General features: G+C 39.6%; 2 protein-coding genes across 2 annotated transcripts; one reads left to right on the top strand and one right to left on the bottom strand.

Moving 5' to 3' along the window:
- The first annotated feature begins 1,556 nt into the window (after window positions 1-1,556).
- LOC109990800 (alanine--glyoxylate aminotransferase 2, mitochondrial-like) lies at window positions 1,557-8,427 on the top strand. Its single transcript, XM_020643024.2, has 14 exons — window positions 1,557-1,786; window positions 3,591-3,679; window positions 3,933-4,123; window positions 4,216-4,339; window positions 4,433-4,527; window positions 4,634-4,727; window positions 4,842-4,935; window positions 5,032-5,132; window positions 5,271-5,363; window positions 5,445-5,577; window positions 6,476-6,564; window positions 6,752-6,901; window positions 7,458-7,556; window positions 8,270-8,427. Exons 1-14 carry the CDS (start codon window positions 1,690-1,692, stop codon window positions 8,369-8,371), a joined length of 1,551 nt encoding a protein of 516 aa, XP_020498680.2. The 5' UTR covers window positions 1,557-1,689; the 3' UTR covers window positions 8,372-8,427.
- Window positions 8,428-9,092: 665 nt separating this feature from the next.
- Window positions 9,093-14,788, bottom strand: dnajc21 (DnaJ heat shock protein family (Hsp40) member C21). The gene is given in 13 exon segments (XM_065965778.1): window positions 9,093-9,582; window positions 9,859-9,912; window positions 9,915-9,948; window positions 10,821-10,948; window positions 11,072-11,120; window positions 11,220-11,387; window positions 11,507-11,600; window positions 12,204-12,355; window positions 12,445-12,749; window positions 12,903-13,034; window positions 14,062-14,185; window positions 14,301-14,394; window positions 14,660-14,788. Coding segments are annotated over 13 exon segments (1,590 nt in total). The 5' UTR covers window positions 14,757-14,788; the 3' UTR covers window positions 9,093-9,423.
- Window positions 14,789-15,482: the final 694 nt, after the last annotated feature.

Below are 15,482 nucleotides of genomic sequence, written 5' to 3'. Positions count from 1 at the left end.
ATTTAAGGACTGGACGGCAGGAAGCGTTTAAAAACCATCCACCTGATCTATGTGCCATGTTTACTTTCTGCTCGCTGCCTTTGCCATTGATTAACTCCTCTGTTACTAAGATTCCTCCATACCCTCCTGCCCTGCATTAACCTTTGTCCTCCCCTTTCCTCATCAGCTTTGCTTTTCAGCCCATTCACAAACACATTCCACACTACCTCCGAGTCTCTGAGTTCTCTGCATTGTGGTTCAATACTTTGTTAAAGAAAAAGCTTTTTCTTTGCAAGCTTGCACCTTAACAGAAGAATCAGAAGCATAAACAATATCCCTGAAGTATGGTTACTATGACAACTGGGTGAAGAAGTGGACATTTAAGACGAATAACAACCTGGTGTAGGACTGTGATGGTCAAGCAACCCAAGATTGAATTACAGTAACTTGCTGGATGACTAAACATGCCAGAGGTAGGTATTATGACCTTATGTCCAAACGGGGACAAAGAGCATTGTGCAAGTAAAACATAAATGGTTTTCCACAAACAAGTCTTCTAAGCTAGTTCTTGGTGTGCATTGAACTGGTGAATGATTGGCTGGCAATGCCCATTCAGCAAAGACTTTAGCACGGCTTACTATGCTGAGCTCAAATCTACAATTTTACAGAAAGTCAGTGCCTCTGTAGATGCTGTTATAGATTGGATGAGTTTTTTAAGCCAAACTTGAAGCAAAGTTGATGAGCCCGAGACATAAAAATGATAAGTATCCTAGTGGGTAGTGTGTGCCCCATGTACGGAGGCTACTCTATTGAGTGACCTGGGTTCGAATCTGACCTGTGTCTCCTTTCCCGCTTGTTATTCTCCTCTCTCTCTCTCCCTGATTACTGACTCGACCCACTGTCCTCTCTCTAAATAAAGGCATGAAAATAAAAACTTAGGAGCACGATTAACATGTATCAAGTTGGTGGATGGTTGGGTAAGATAAGTCTAACGAGTGAAAGTATGTATCTGTATCTGTATGATGCAAATCTAAAATCGAGGTTTTTAAGAGAAAAATAAGTCATATTTTCATACATGAAGCTCAAGGTGGGGAAGCTCAGTTTTGATTGTAATGTCATACTGCTGTAAACCAAGTGTTCTCACAAGATAATTACCTAGTTAGATGATAACTTTTAGGACCTAGGTAATTATAACGTGCTCAATAATTAATATCTAGTGCACACAAGTTATCATCTAACTTGTGCACAGAAGATAATAATGTTATGCACATAAGATAATAACTTCTGCAAGTTGATATCTTGTCTGCACAAGATAACTATATTGTGTGCAAAAGGACAAGTTTTTTTTTGTTTGTTTTTTGGCCACCGTGTGAATATGATGAATGCGGAATAAAGAGAAAGTTTTGACCTCAGGGTTAAAATTGCATCATTTCTAGACTACAACTGGAAAGAACCAGGACCTGACATGCCTTGCCTCCTTTCTATCAACAACTCCCAAACAGCTGGCTTGAAGTGGAATCCTAATTACAAGATGCCACTGGTTATATATTTATCAGGGTGTCGTTGCAGAGAAATCATTGTGGTTTGATGGGCTCATGGTACCATTGGCTGATAACTGTCCACCCATCCTTAAACCTTAAGTGAGTTTGCTCTTTAGTCCCAGACAGTGAAGTTAGGAGGATAGCTGAATGCTCTCTGTATCTGCTCAACATGCATAAAGCTGTGTCTTTTCTGAGTGGCCGCTGTGCAGCTTTAACTGGACAGCCCTGCTGTTACAATGGTTTGGCCAAATTTCACCTGGGAAATGGTAAGTTACCATAGACAAAAAAAAAACAACTTGTTTGAAGCTTGTTCCTGATATTCCCTTGAAAATCAATGTCTTGAGTTGACGGTGCAAATAAGACTTGATATGATAAAATAAAAATTAGGGCAGCAAGGTGTAGAACAAAGGCCTGTATTAGGATTTTCATTATTGCTGAAGTTAAGAGATGGATGTTCAGCTTGTTAGCTTGGCAAACTGGAAGAGTCTCCCTGCCACTACAAAATACTTTATTGCGTTTGATTTGTTCACTTTTTTAGAAAGGGGGAAACATGTAGACTATTTATTACAAAAACATTAATGTTTTTTAAAACCTGACTTAAATTCTGGACAATTGGCTATGAGAGGTGGTTCATGGACCCTCTGAACCCCCTGATTTATGTGTTGTAGCCTAAATGTCAGTATATGGACCTCTGGAATACTGACATTTACAGTAGCATAACCTGTGTGAACTATGAACAACAAAGTAAACAAATGTGGCACTCATGCCTACAATGAATTAAGGTAACAAGGCATGATGGGTTGTCGCTCCGGACTTTTAGGAGTTTACCTGGTCGGACATAAGTATTTTAAGGCAGTGGAGTTATGCCGTACACTTTTTTTCTCTCTGTAAAAGATCAACACCATCCGTGATGGATAAACCGATGTCAACGCCCTCACTCTTTTTCAGTCGCGTACCTGTCATGAGCAGGGTCTCCACACCTGCTCCCCAGAGAAACACACACCCACACAGTAGCCCTTTTTCAGGCTGATTTTTTTCGCAAAAGAGTGCCATAACTAAGCTCAGCCGTCATCACATCTAAAAGACATCTAAAAGACAATACACAACTTTGTCAACATTGGACTTGAAGTTATGATCTTAATCTAAAATTGCAACTCAGATGAAACTATTTTAGTTAACATTTCCAGATAATTCAGCAGCATTTCCCTGATGCCTTTGGATTGACTTTTACAGTGCTGCACAATGTAAAGTTAATGGAAACTTTAAACACTGACAATTTGACAATCATTAAGAAAAACCATGCTGCCTTTTGAACATTAATGAAACCAAAAGATATTTTTGAGAAATCATCTCAACCCTTATGAAATCTATTTTATAATATTTAATAGTTTATTGATGTTGTGTTTTTTTTTTTTGTTCTCAAGTATGGTTTGTTTTATGAGATATTTTTATACTTATTGCGAAGGTTGTCTGGCACCTCAGGGATGCAATCCTAGTGTTTCTGTGTTTGGGTGATGTATTTGCTTCCTGAAAAAGGGGGATCGGCCCATTTAAACAGTGATGTCAGCATTTAAAGAAAAAGAGTTAGATCTATCTTATCTATAAAGAGCCTCAAAAAGGTTTTTAGTGATTCAAGTTTGAAACAACAAATTAAACAACAATAATGAACATTGACAATTAGGCAGCATGTTTTTTCTGTAGATAAGTAGCCTTGTTACAGGTCACTGACTTACAAAGATGACATCATAGCGAACTGCTCAGCGAAAAGATCAACCTCAGTGATCGTCAAATGGAGGTTCGCAAGCCACATTCGGCCCAAATAAACAATAAACATTCAAATAAAATCCCAAGGCTGAAATACTCAAATTAGATGACACTAACTTCTTCACATCTGGCTTGAAAGCTTTCAGGCTTATGTGCAAGAGTATTTAAAGTCCGGCCCCCACTGTGTCTGTCAAGAAAAAAGCCGGCCCTTGTTGATGACCCCTGACTTAATTGATTCAAGACAAATAACACTCTCCCTAACTTCTTAAGATTATGATTTTTTTTTAACCAAAATCCATTCCACAGGTGCAGTATGCCAGAAACCAGCCTTCAAAAACCATCATGAAGACCTGCCAGAGATGCCCTCATGCGATTTTAAACCACAGGAATACAAAGTAAGGCCACCGACCAGGGTTGCCTCTGATTTCAGTGGATGGAAGTGGTTTGACATGACCTTAAAACAAACGTCGACTTGTTATGATGCCAAATGAAAATAAGGGGTATCCTAATAAATCAAACATCCGCCTTTTGGGACCATGAATGCCTGTTCAAAATGTTTATTGCAATCTATTTTGGGGCCTGCACACAAAACATTTTTTTTTTAATTCTCCTACATACTCTAACACTTATCTTTTTATGCCCATGCAGGGTATGTCCAAAGAGAGAATGATGGAGATCCGCAGACTGAATTGCAGCCCTGTGACCATGAAGATAACCTACTATAAGAAACCAATGTTCATCCATCAGGGACACATGCAGTGGATCTGGGATGTGGACGGGAGGCGGTATCTGGATCTCTTTGCTGGAGTGGCTACTGTCAGCGTGGGCCACTGCAACCCGTACGATCGTACTTCTTTCTTTGCTGTGTATCTCAGTGATAGCATATTCTGTACTGATGTAGTTTGTCTTATGCTAACTCATGTGGGAACAGGAAGGTGACAGCAGCCACAGAGAAGCAATTGAGGACACTTTGGCATACGACAAACATCTACGTCCATCCTACTCTCCATGAGTACAGTGAGAAACTAGCCTCCCTCTTACCCGATCCTCTTAAGGTACTGCATTGGATTTTATTAACTGAAGGGCGGAGACTGGATCAATATGAGAGTTACACTGAAATGTCTGCTGGTCTGTTTCTCCCTCTCCAGGTGGTGTATCTGACCAACAGCGGCTCAGAGGCCAATGATCTGGCCATGTTGATGGCTCGGCTTTACACGGGCAACTTTGACATCATCACTTTAAGGTACAAGTCTTATCTTTATGGTCCTCAGAATGACTCAGTGTAAAGACAAAGGTATATCATGTATGCTCTTCAAATATGCACGATTTCTTGTGTTTAAATCTTCTAGAGGATCATACCACGGCGGTACCCAACAGACTATGGGTCTAACCTCCAACTCACCATACAAATACCCCATCGCCACTAGTTCAGGCTGCACAAATGTATGTATGCATCAATGCACAGCTGCCCTTTTTTTTTTTTTTTGTTGGAATACCTCTGAGTGACTGTGGCGGTCCAGTTTGACCCAGCTGACTAGGTTTGTGCCCAATAAACAGACCATGTGTCCTGATGTGTTCAGAGGTCCGTGGGGAGGAAGCCACTGCAGGGACTCTCCTGTGCAGACTATCAGAGACTGTAGCTGTGCCCAAGGTACACAAACACACGCACACCAGGCCTGACACTGCAAAGGATGTTTGTCCTGCTGCTCACATAAACCATCTAACAGTATATTATTTAATCCTGCAGGCCAATGCATGGCAAATGAACAATACATTGGACAGCTCAAGGAGACGTTTGCTACGAGTGTCCCCAGTCAAATCGCTGCTTTCTTTGGCGAGCCGATTCAGGTTCATTCTGTTGTTTGCTTTTTACTTAATTTGAATGATTGCATGTTTTAAATGTGAGTAAAACATGAAGAGAGTCACTTTTATCAGCTTGTTAGTTAAGCAGTGACTGTAAGACTTGATGCATTTTTGTTCGTACAGGGGATGGGAGGAGCTGTGCAGTACCCGAAAAACTACTTTAAGGAGGCTTACAAACTTGTGAGAGAGAGAGGAGGGGTCTGCATCTCTGATGAGGTTAGAGTCATGTAATGAGGAAGGAAGGATATTTCAATTTTAAACATGTAATGAAACTAACCTTTTTGAGTTGACCAACAGGTCCAGACTGGATTTGGGCGGACAGGTACTCACTTCTGGGGTTTCCAAGGTCATGAAGTTCTTCCAGATATTGTTACCATGGCGAAGGGCATCGGTAATGGATTTCCGATTGGAGCCGTTGTTACAACACCAGGTGAGATTTTTTGTAGGAAACATTAAAAAACTTGTCTGACAATGTTCTCAATGTTTTAAAAGAATCTGATGAGACAAAAGGATGAGCAGTGTAGTCCCTTATTACCATTTTCACTTTTTATACCAAAAAAAAAAACAATGTATGGAAAAACGTATTGTGTGGCACATGTTATGCTAGTAAATGAGTATTTAGGGTGTTTATGACTTCAGCTGAATTTCTATCAGTGCTGACCTGCGACAAGGTCATTTCACCCTAAGGATCTCATATTATGCAAAATGCACTTCCCCATAGCTTTTTTAACACTAACATGTGTCATGAGAAAAGTCCTTCATCGCCATCATTTGCCTGCTCCAGTTTTTAAAAAAAAATCTGTGCTCAAACAGGCCATTTGGAGATTTTCCCCTTGTGACATCACAAAGGCATCAACCCATGCCCCAGGTGGGTGACACTCCTACAGCTAGGTGTTTGATCTTCCCTCTGAGTCTGCCTTTCCAACTAACGTAAACAACTGGGCATGCTGCATGAAAGCCCGGACCAAATCCACCTCCAGAGGGGCGTGGTCAAACACAGCTCATTTGCATTTAAAGCTACAGACACATTAAGAGCCTGTTCTGAACAGTGAGGAAATAGAGGGGTTTATAGGCATGCTTAAATCATGATCAGAGTGGATTTTAAGCAAGAAACTTATCAGACATGTTTTTAAGGAGTATTAGGGCCACATAAAGGCGATATATATATATTTTTTTAGATCTTTGATTAAAGTCATAAATGAAGAAAAAGGTCGTTATAGTCTATTTATGTCAGAAAAGCAGCAGTATTCCTAGAAAAGTAATGTTGAAGGTTTTAATGTAAAGCCAAGGTTGGTGAAGAAATGTTTCTTTATTCATGTGTTTGTCAGAAATCGCTGCTTCTTTTGGTAAAGCCTTCCACTTCAACACTTTCGGAGGAAGTCCTTTAGCTTGTGCCGTTGCTTCATCAGTGCTTGATGTAAGGATTCTACTTTTCTCTCTACAAAGTCCTGTTTATTGACACAAGAGTTTCATTTGATTAAAATCTACTCTTGTAATAAAATAAACTGTTAAAAAGTTTATTAACACCTGACCTCATGTATAGCCAAATGTTTTAGGTGTATCTCAGTGCATGAACAGTTCAACTGGACCTCATTTCTACTCAGACTATCAAAGAAGACGGCATACAGCAGAACTCTCTCAACGTGGGAACCTATCTGATGACAGAAATGGCAAAACTCAGAGACAAGTATGAGATTATCGGTGATGTCCGTGGAAAGGGCCTGCAGATCGGAGTGGAAATGGTCAAAGACAAGGTACTGAGTTTGAAAGAAGTCACACTCATACACTCACCTTCACTTACAGTGAACACCTGTATCCATGAACAAATCAAGTAAAGCTTGAAGTGGCTGCAGTGAGGAGAAGGTCTTCCATTGAGTTTAATCTGCTAGGTTTAGTATTCAAAATAAAAACACTCTGAACAAGGAACAGCACATTCTTTTCTGCAGGGTTAACCGATTTCTGAAGCGTGAAATGTTGCAATCTTAGGATCTTTATTTTGCATGGGTTAGAGGTGTTAAAGGTTTACAACACAGACAATCCTTCATTATGTAATATGTAACACTATTTGTGGATTTTTGTTTCCTGAAACTAGTGAGAAATGTTTGTATAATTTCCACATTGAAGAGGACCCATTTGGTTATTTTCTGCTGCCTTGTTTGAGCAGCCAGAATTCAAACCCTTTTTAATAGCATGTCAGTCCATTTAGCACAAGAGTTATGTTACTTGGACACAGGCTTGTGTGGATATTGTGCATAATGTTGAATACTTTACATGATCCTCCATTTGGTTTCATTTCTGTTTGATCCACAGGCCAGCAGAGACCCGCTGCCTCCTGAGGCGATGAGTGAGATCTTCGAGGACGTTAAGGACATGGGAGTTCTGATAGGGAAAGGAGGAGTCTATGGACAGGTAACCACACACACTCACCTTCCCTAGTTTCTCTTCTGTCTATTCTGCGTTGTCATCAGCATGTGGCCTGAAAAATGCAACAGTGTTCGATAAGTTCAACAGCACATTTTACAGAGACAATACAAATATTTTAGAATATTTCATCTGGCTATGAAACAGACTAAATTCATTCTGATGCCTCTTTATGAAGTACAAAAGCAAACCAGACCACCAGGAAGAAGATAATACACACAAAGCTGAAGTTCCTCACTTGAGCTTTAAATAACAGCTCAACTGCGAAATTAATTTAATTCAAGCCGATTATTTATATTGCACACAATAACAAATCAGGGCATTACAGTGTATACAGCAGCCAGATTAAAAACATCCTCCTAATCCCTGCAATGAACTCAAGCATGGGCACTAAAAAAAGGACTCTTTGCTTCTATACATTTCCGAATATTCTTACAATGAATTAATTTAGAAAAACGTCATGAACAAACTTTTGATCCAAACTCAGAGGTTACAGAAAAAGCTGTTTCCTAACCAAGATATAAACCTCATGGTAAAGTTATCATTTAAAAAGGAAGTCAAACAAAGCTGTGTGAAATCTCTCTGCCTCCAATATGTGACACAGAATAACGCCCTGACCTGATGACGCATGTTTCCCGGTAATCAGTATCCTTGATGCTGCATAATCTCCCCTCTTGTCTTCTGTTTTCTCGCCACTGCAGACCTTCCGCGTCCAACCCCCCATGTGCATCACAAAGGAGGACGTCGATTTCTTCCTGGCGGTTTTTAACAAGGCCATCCACAACTACACAAGCAGACACTGAACGAGTGAGGAGACCAAAACCAGGAAATCTACCCAGGAGTGGACTACTTTTCTTTTGTAAAATTCAAATGCTGTTGATCATGTTTCTCTGTTATATGCATGTGCTTTTGTTCAAGCAATTCTAACACTTTTATCTGTATGTTATCGTTATGAAGACACACAGCACAGAGCTGAGCTGAGATCAGTTTTTAGAGGAAAAATAATCTAATGTACAAAAATAAAAAACATGAGTTATTTAGTAAGATGTATCTATAGAATCATAACTGATGTTTATTCTGCAGTTTTATTTTTTGTTATTGCTCATGTATCTTAAATAAATAATACCATGTTAGATTGAATGACCATTTGTTTCGTTTTCTTTCTCAACATTTAAAGCATATAAATGGTATATATGCTTCTTTTGCACATGCTAATTTAGCATAAAGTCATTTTTGTTATATGTGAGCCATCTTCATACGTTCACTCCTGAACATTTCTAGACAACCTGCCCCTGAAATCTTCCTCAGGTGCTTTTATAGACAAGTCCCTCACAGTATGAAGATTTCCCTGTTGGACAGTGTGAAGGGGTGTCTCAGGAAGCCAAACTCCTTGTCTTTATGTTACTAGGAGACTGGGTCAAGTCGAGGAAAATGTTTTCCATTTTCCCACAACTTTCGGGAAACTTTCAGGAGTGTTGTCCATGTGTGCAAACACCACTGGTTAGCATTCAAATGATTTCAGAGTTGTTGTATAAATACCAACATGCAGCATCACTTTTATTTTTGTACACAGTAATACCACCATGGAGCTCTTCATGACAAACCAAGAAGCATGATTTTGGAACCAGTAAAGGATGAAAGGGATTAAAGGTGAATCCTGTACACATCACGGGCTGGTTTATCAGTTAAGATATTTGTTCCAGGAGAGGTTCATAAAACTGCTCACATGGTTTCAATTGTTCCAATCTAGAAGATTCAAAACTGTAAAATCTGCACTCAGTCCGTCCAGTCCATTAAGCTGCTCCAGAGAGCACCGGTTCTGTGATTCCCCCGCTGAGCTCAAAGCTTCCAGGTGCTATCTGTTCTTCTTCTTGTCTTTTTTGCTCTTGCTCGTGGAGCTGTGAGGGGCGCTTGAGGAGAGAGCGGTGGCGTGGCCGCTCGTCTTCAGATGGTCGAACAGCTTGTTTCTTGTAGAAAACTCAGTGTTGCAGGTCACACAGTGCAGGATCAATTCCTTAAAAACATAATAATGATATTTTTACAACAATTCAAAAATGTTATAATGTCATTTGAGGTACAACATCACTGAAAGCTGATTAAAGGGAGAAGAGCTAAAGAATCTGAAGTCAAAATTGAAACAATAGTATTGATGAACATGGCAGAAGTAAATATCAAACACATCAACATTTTTCAAACTCTGGGCTCTAGAAACAATAGTATTGATGAACATGGCAGAAGTAAATATCAAACACATCAACATTTTTCAAACTCTGGGCTCTACTGTACAAACCTCAGGAATCTCTTCTGCTCCTGTGTTTGACTTGACAGTCTTCGGTTTCTCTTTCCTCCTCCCTTCTTTCCCTTCGCCTTCCCAGAGCTGCTGCTGCTGCAACATTAAATGACAGATTGAATGAAGAACACATTCAAAGTAGAAAGAACGCAACACGTTTAAGACACCTGAAAAAAGCTCATGAAAGCCAGCATCATTCAGGAACAGACTGTTTTGCCTCCCCTACTCGTTACACAAAGGAGGCCCCAGGAGGTCCTTTTCTATTTCTCAATATTCTGTTGTTTTTGGATTACATTCTTTGTTTTTGCTAAGATGAAGTTTCTTTTGCTCCAAAAGGGTTGTTTCTGAAAAGCTTTAACAATAATGTAATATTTGTTTTAAAGTTACACAGTCTAATGCAGGCGTGCATATTTCAAAAAAGATTTGCAGAGAGAAAATTAGACTCTAAGTAATATCAATGTCACAATATCACAGGGGCGTAAATATCGAGGCTTGAAACGGCAGTCTGAATAAGGCTGTTGAGATTCAGATACAGGATTCAGGACACCAAAACAGAGCGAACAGGATCTTAATGTTGGACTTATATTCATGCAGTAACCAGAATCATGACTCTTGATTGTTTGCTTTAAAGTTGCTGGATGCGTAAAAATGCAACTAAAGGCAAACATTATTTATTTTATTTTATGACATCCATCATGTTTGCCATTAGTTGCCTTTTGAATTCAGCATTACTCTCCAAGTAATTGTTTTTTAATTTGTGTTTACAGAGTCTCCTGCTGCCCTCTGGTGGTAAAATTGATGAAGAAAAGCAGCTTATGACTTCAGTACTACTGCAGCCAATAATCATTGTTTTGGTCTTCAAGTACAATGACGTATAGACGAGCAGTGTGTGTAGATGGTATATGAGAAACATTTTCCAGATTGTGAGATAGGATAGGATTTTTTTTTAAAACTCGACTGACCTCTTGACCTCTGCTGGAGGAAGATCATCTTGCTTCTCAGGCTCTGTGGGCTCTTCTGACTTCTCTGTGGCTTCTTCCTCATGGGTGGTCGGCGTTGGTTTGTCTTCCTCTTCTTCCACAGGCGCACTCTGCTATGGAGGACGCATGATTAGAGATAAGGGAGAGCCTTTCAGAAAGACTCACTACACATGTACTGAGAGAGTCCACTAAACCAGACACAGAGGCTTACAGGTAGAAATGATATTACTCACAGTCACTACTTTCTGCTGTTTCTTTTTCCTCTTCTGCTTTTTGGACAGCCTGTGTAGACGGGGAGAAAAATGCCAGAGAAGCGACTTAGAAATGTGATTAAATTCCACAGAAATTATGTTTTTTCCATCATCACATCCAGATACATACTTCTGCCTAGGCTTGTCTTCCTCCTCATCTTCCTCCTCCTCTTCTTTCTCATCGTCCTCTTCCTTTCCGTTAGCGTTCAAACCAAGAGATTCATCCTCCTCCTCAAGCTGTTGCCGCAGCAATGCCACCATCTCTCTGTGCTTTTTGGATTTTTCGTGGTTTTTCATGCTGCAGAGAGGAAAGAAACAACAACCAAGATGAACCGATGTAAAGGTTAAATGAGCTTGGGTGACGTTGTCATATGACGCTAGACTAAATATGTAATCAGACTGGTGGGAGTTACTCACGCTTTGTCCGATTTGAAGGATTTGTCGCATGCTGGGCAGTACAGATCATCGTAATAATCAATTGTCAGTTCATCTCCATCAGCCTGCTCTGCATCTGTGAAAGAATCAACAGCATTAGAAACCATTATGAGCAAAAACAAGAAGTCGCCTGATGTGGACCAATCACAGCTCTCCCAGTTAGCATTTAGCATCACTGTGGTCTACAATGTCAGTGAAGCCAATGCATCATTCTTATTTAGAAATACATCCCCCTAAAATGAGTAGAAAAAGTTTAATTACTCAATATTTAACGGGTCCCTGAAGTCTTGTTTATTCCCTTTGTTCAGGGAAATAGCCACAAAGGTTCCATACGCATACAAGATCTTCTCAAAAATTGTAAATGTTCAGATACACTTAATGTTGTTGTTTTTTGTGATGCTGCTAAGCGCTTTTTAGAACTGATTCAAAATCCTGTTAGAAATAAGAGTAGGAGTAAAACTCTGAAAACACTTTTTATATGCTCTCTTGAACTTTCCAAAACTTCTAGATTTTAACACGACAAAGCTTGCATGCATCTAAGTACTTGACTAAATCCCATACTTACTGACATGCATACATAACTAGTAGACCCCATGATTTTTTTCAGGCGAGATTGTATTTCGGCTATAGTGTTAGCTGCAGGAGCTAATGCATGTATCTGCAGTGAATTAAACGTTACCATTCTTCTCCTGTGTCTCCGTATCCAGCTCTTCATCCTCACTCTCTGATGCGTCTCCAAACTCTTCTCCGTACTGAGCCTCTATCTGCTGCAGCTCCTTCTCCAGCTCAGACATGGCCGCCCAGCTCTGCTCCTTGTACTCCTCAGCCAGTCTTGGATAAAAATGCAATAGTGCATTATTAGCATCAGAAAGAAGCAGAGAAAATAACGGAAAAAGTACTTCACTATATCCACTGCTTACTTGGCTTGGTTCAACCTCTGCTGTCGCCTCATCTCCTCCACCTTCTTTATCTTCTCGGCGTTCTGCTCCTCCATCAGCTTCCTGTGGGCCTGTACACGCCGGTCGCGCTTGCGAACAAAAGAAACTAGTTGTCGCACAAGCTCGTTTCTCTCCTTTCGAGCCTTCTCTCTGGTTTTCTTGTTTTCCTTCTCCATCGCCCTTTTCTCCCAGCGGTTGGAGGCCTGCCTCGTATCGTACTCCTCCTTCCAGGCAAAGTTTTTACGCGTGCAGAAGCTCTGCCAGTAGCCGTAAAACACGTGCACCACCTGCAACATGGAAATAGAGGCTGAATAAGTACAACAGCGAGAAAAAAAATACCAAACTCTTGACATCTTCAGTTTTTATTTTTACTCAAAGAAAGTAGCACATAAAGAAAATGTAGAGACTATTCATATGTCAGATTAGTGGGGTTGGCTTACAGTATCGTAGTCGCTCTGGGAATCTCCAAAGGGAGGGAACTCTTCCTCCTCTTCTTCATCTTCCACCTTTCTGTGCTCCATCTCCTCCTTAACAAGAGACTCAAAGAGATTCCTGTAGACTGTGTAAAAGCCCTGGGGAGGAACAGTAGACATTAGGAAATGAGGAAAAATCTAGTTTTTGGAAAGAAGCTGCCACAAGCATCATAAAACAAGAATTCAGACAAAAACATTCTCCCTCAGAAGCATTAGATCTTTCTTGTTCCCCCGACTAGCTGTGTGGTTTTCACCTTTTTTTTTTTTGGTAACACATTTTCTAGCCTACTCAAAGTCCTACAGTTGATCTAAATGCTGGCCTTGACTTTAATCAGCCTTTTGATAATCTCATTACCCGTTCCTCTAACATGAACGCTCCTGGCTTACATCGATCAAGACACATCAGAACAAGCTGTGTTGTATGTTTAAAGTTCAATATTCTCGATCATGTGATTAATTTGGACTTGTGCTGTGGTTCTAGATGGGACATGCACAGCTCAATATTTAGTCAACTTATAAAGTATTATGTAAAAGGAACTTTTCTCAGTGAACAACATACATCCTGAAACTCGGATGATTCATTTGCCAACAAGATGCATCTCTCAAGGGTTCAACAAGCGCCCTTCCCTCCTCTCTGGGAGAACAAATTTAGTAGGATAGAGATGCTGAAAATATGTGTCTTATTCAGAATATTCAAATTCAAAAAAACTTTATTTGTCCCTGGGGGGCAATTCAAAGGAAACACAGAGCAGTAAATTAACAACAGTGCAAGTAGACGAAACATTTTAACCTAAATATAAAGTGTTAATTTAAATACAACTTAAAGCTTAAACTTAAAAATACAAAATATAAAAGAGTAGATATAAGTGGACAGTGATCGGACTAACAGATGGAAACAGAACTGTGTGCAGTAAACGAGAAATAAATATATATATTTACATATAACATATATTTACATGTGCAAGTAGGAAAATACTAAATGATAAGTTAATAAGGTGCATGGTGAATAAGAATGTGTTCCTATTTGCTTGTTTCATGTCTTAACAGACAGGTTTAAGGGTTTTGTTTGGCTGTGTGTTTGTGTCGATCAACATCATCCTCACAAACATCACTTAAAAACATTTACCTTGTCATCATCTCCAAAGCCCGAGTAGCAGGTGACTGTGAAGTACTGCAGTAAGTCAATGCTGTCATCTTCATAATCTCCACTGATTCCTCCTTTCAGCAGAGCCTCCCTGTGATTGTCATACCTGCAAAACAACACAAACATAAAACTTTACCAGCATGCTTTTTTGAAAAAGAGAGAATAAAGAGAATTTGTGGCAGGAACTACTTTTAACCCAGGATGAGATCAAATGTCCTCACCATGCTCTCTCCTGGGGATCACTCAGGACATCATAAGCTGCCTGAATCAGCTTAAAATGCTCTGCAGCCTCCTCAGCATTGTCCAGGTTTTTATCTGGGATGGTCAGCGTTATAAAAAGGTTGGGGGGGGGGGGGGAAAGAAATAATTAATTTGACAAAAACCAACAAGTTTAAAATAACACTTTTAACACAAAATGTCATGTAACAGGTCAGACTGATGTGTCACACAATTTAAGCTTAAACAGCTTGTCGTTCTTTAGTTTTAACCAAAGCCTGTTGCACAAAGAAATGTAATAAACAGACGAAATATTAAATACATTTAAATCACACAGGTGTTTATGGTTTCCACCACAACTTACCTGGATGCCATTTCAATGCCAATTTACGATAAGACTTCTTTAATTCGTCGTCTCCTGCGTCTCTTTTCACACCCAACATTTCATAGTGGCACTTCATTTTGAGATAATAATAAATACAAACTCGCCGAAATACTCAAATTACTAAAATGTTACTCACGTTGTTTCAATCGAAGCTAACGTTAGCAAGTAGCTTATAGCGGCATGCTAATGGTCAGACAGCGTCTCTTTGTCTGTTTCTTAAATGTTATACGAGTGCTAAGTAGTACGCGATAGTAGTGTTGTGTTAAAGCCTTACATATTCAACTGTAAGTGAATCAATTTTCATTGTGAAAATGCATCGACCGGCTGATAAATACTCAGTAAGCGGCGGATGGAAACGAGAGGTTGAGCTGCCGGCTCGGTGTCGCGAGATCTCGTCGGTTGTTACGGTCTCGTTTGTTGTTACGGGATTTCAGCAGATTCGATGTTAAACTGGCTCTCTGGAGCCCTCTGCAGTTTGAATGATTTTTACCTTGAACCGCTCATGCTCACTTTTAATATGCTTTGTTTTACTTTTATAAAAGTTACTCTGTCAAGTGTCGTTGATTGTTTTTAAAAGATGATTTATGAAAATTAATTTGATTTCCATTTCCATCTATATTAAAAAGGAAATAATCTTCAGAAAAGGTAAATGGGGTAATAATGGATTTGAAGTGTCTAAAAATGTAAATTCTGGATGGCGTTTTTTTGTTTTTGGATTTTGAAAATTAAAAAAAAAAATCAGAGAATCGAAAAAGACCAAGTACTATGAGTTTTCTGTTGTATCTTTCATCACTACACTGAT

This window comes from Labrus bergylta, chromosome 17 (assembly GCF_963930695.1).
Source record: "Labrus bergylta chromosome 17, fLabBer1.1, whole genome shotgun sequence".
Classification (NCBI taxonomy): domain Eukaryota; kingdom Metazoa; phylum Chordata; class Actinopteri; order Labriformes; family Labridae; genus Labrus; species Labrus bergylta.
Note: the sequence above shows the minus strand (reverse complement) of the source record. Positions and strands in the feature narration are given on the sequence as shown.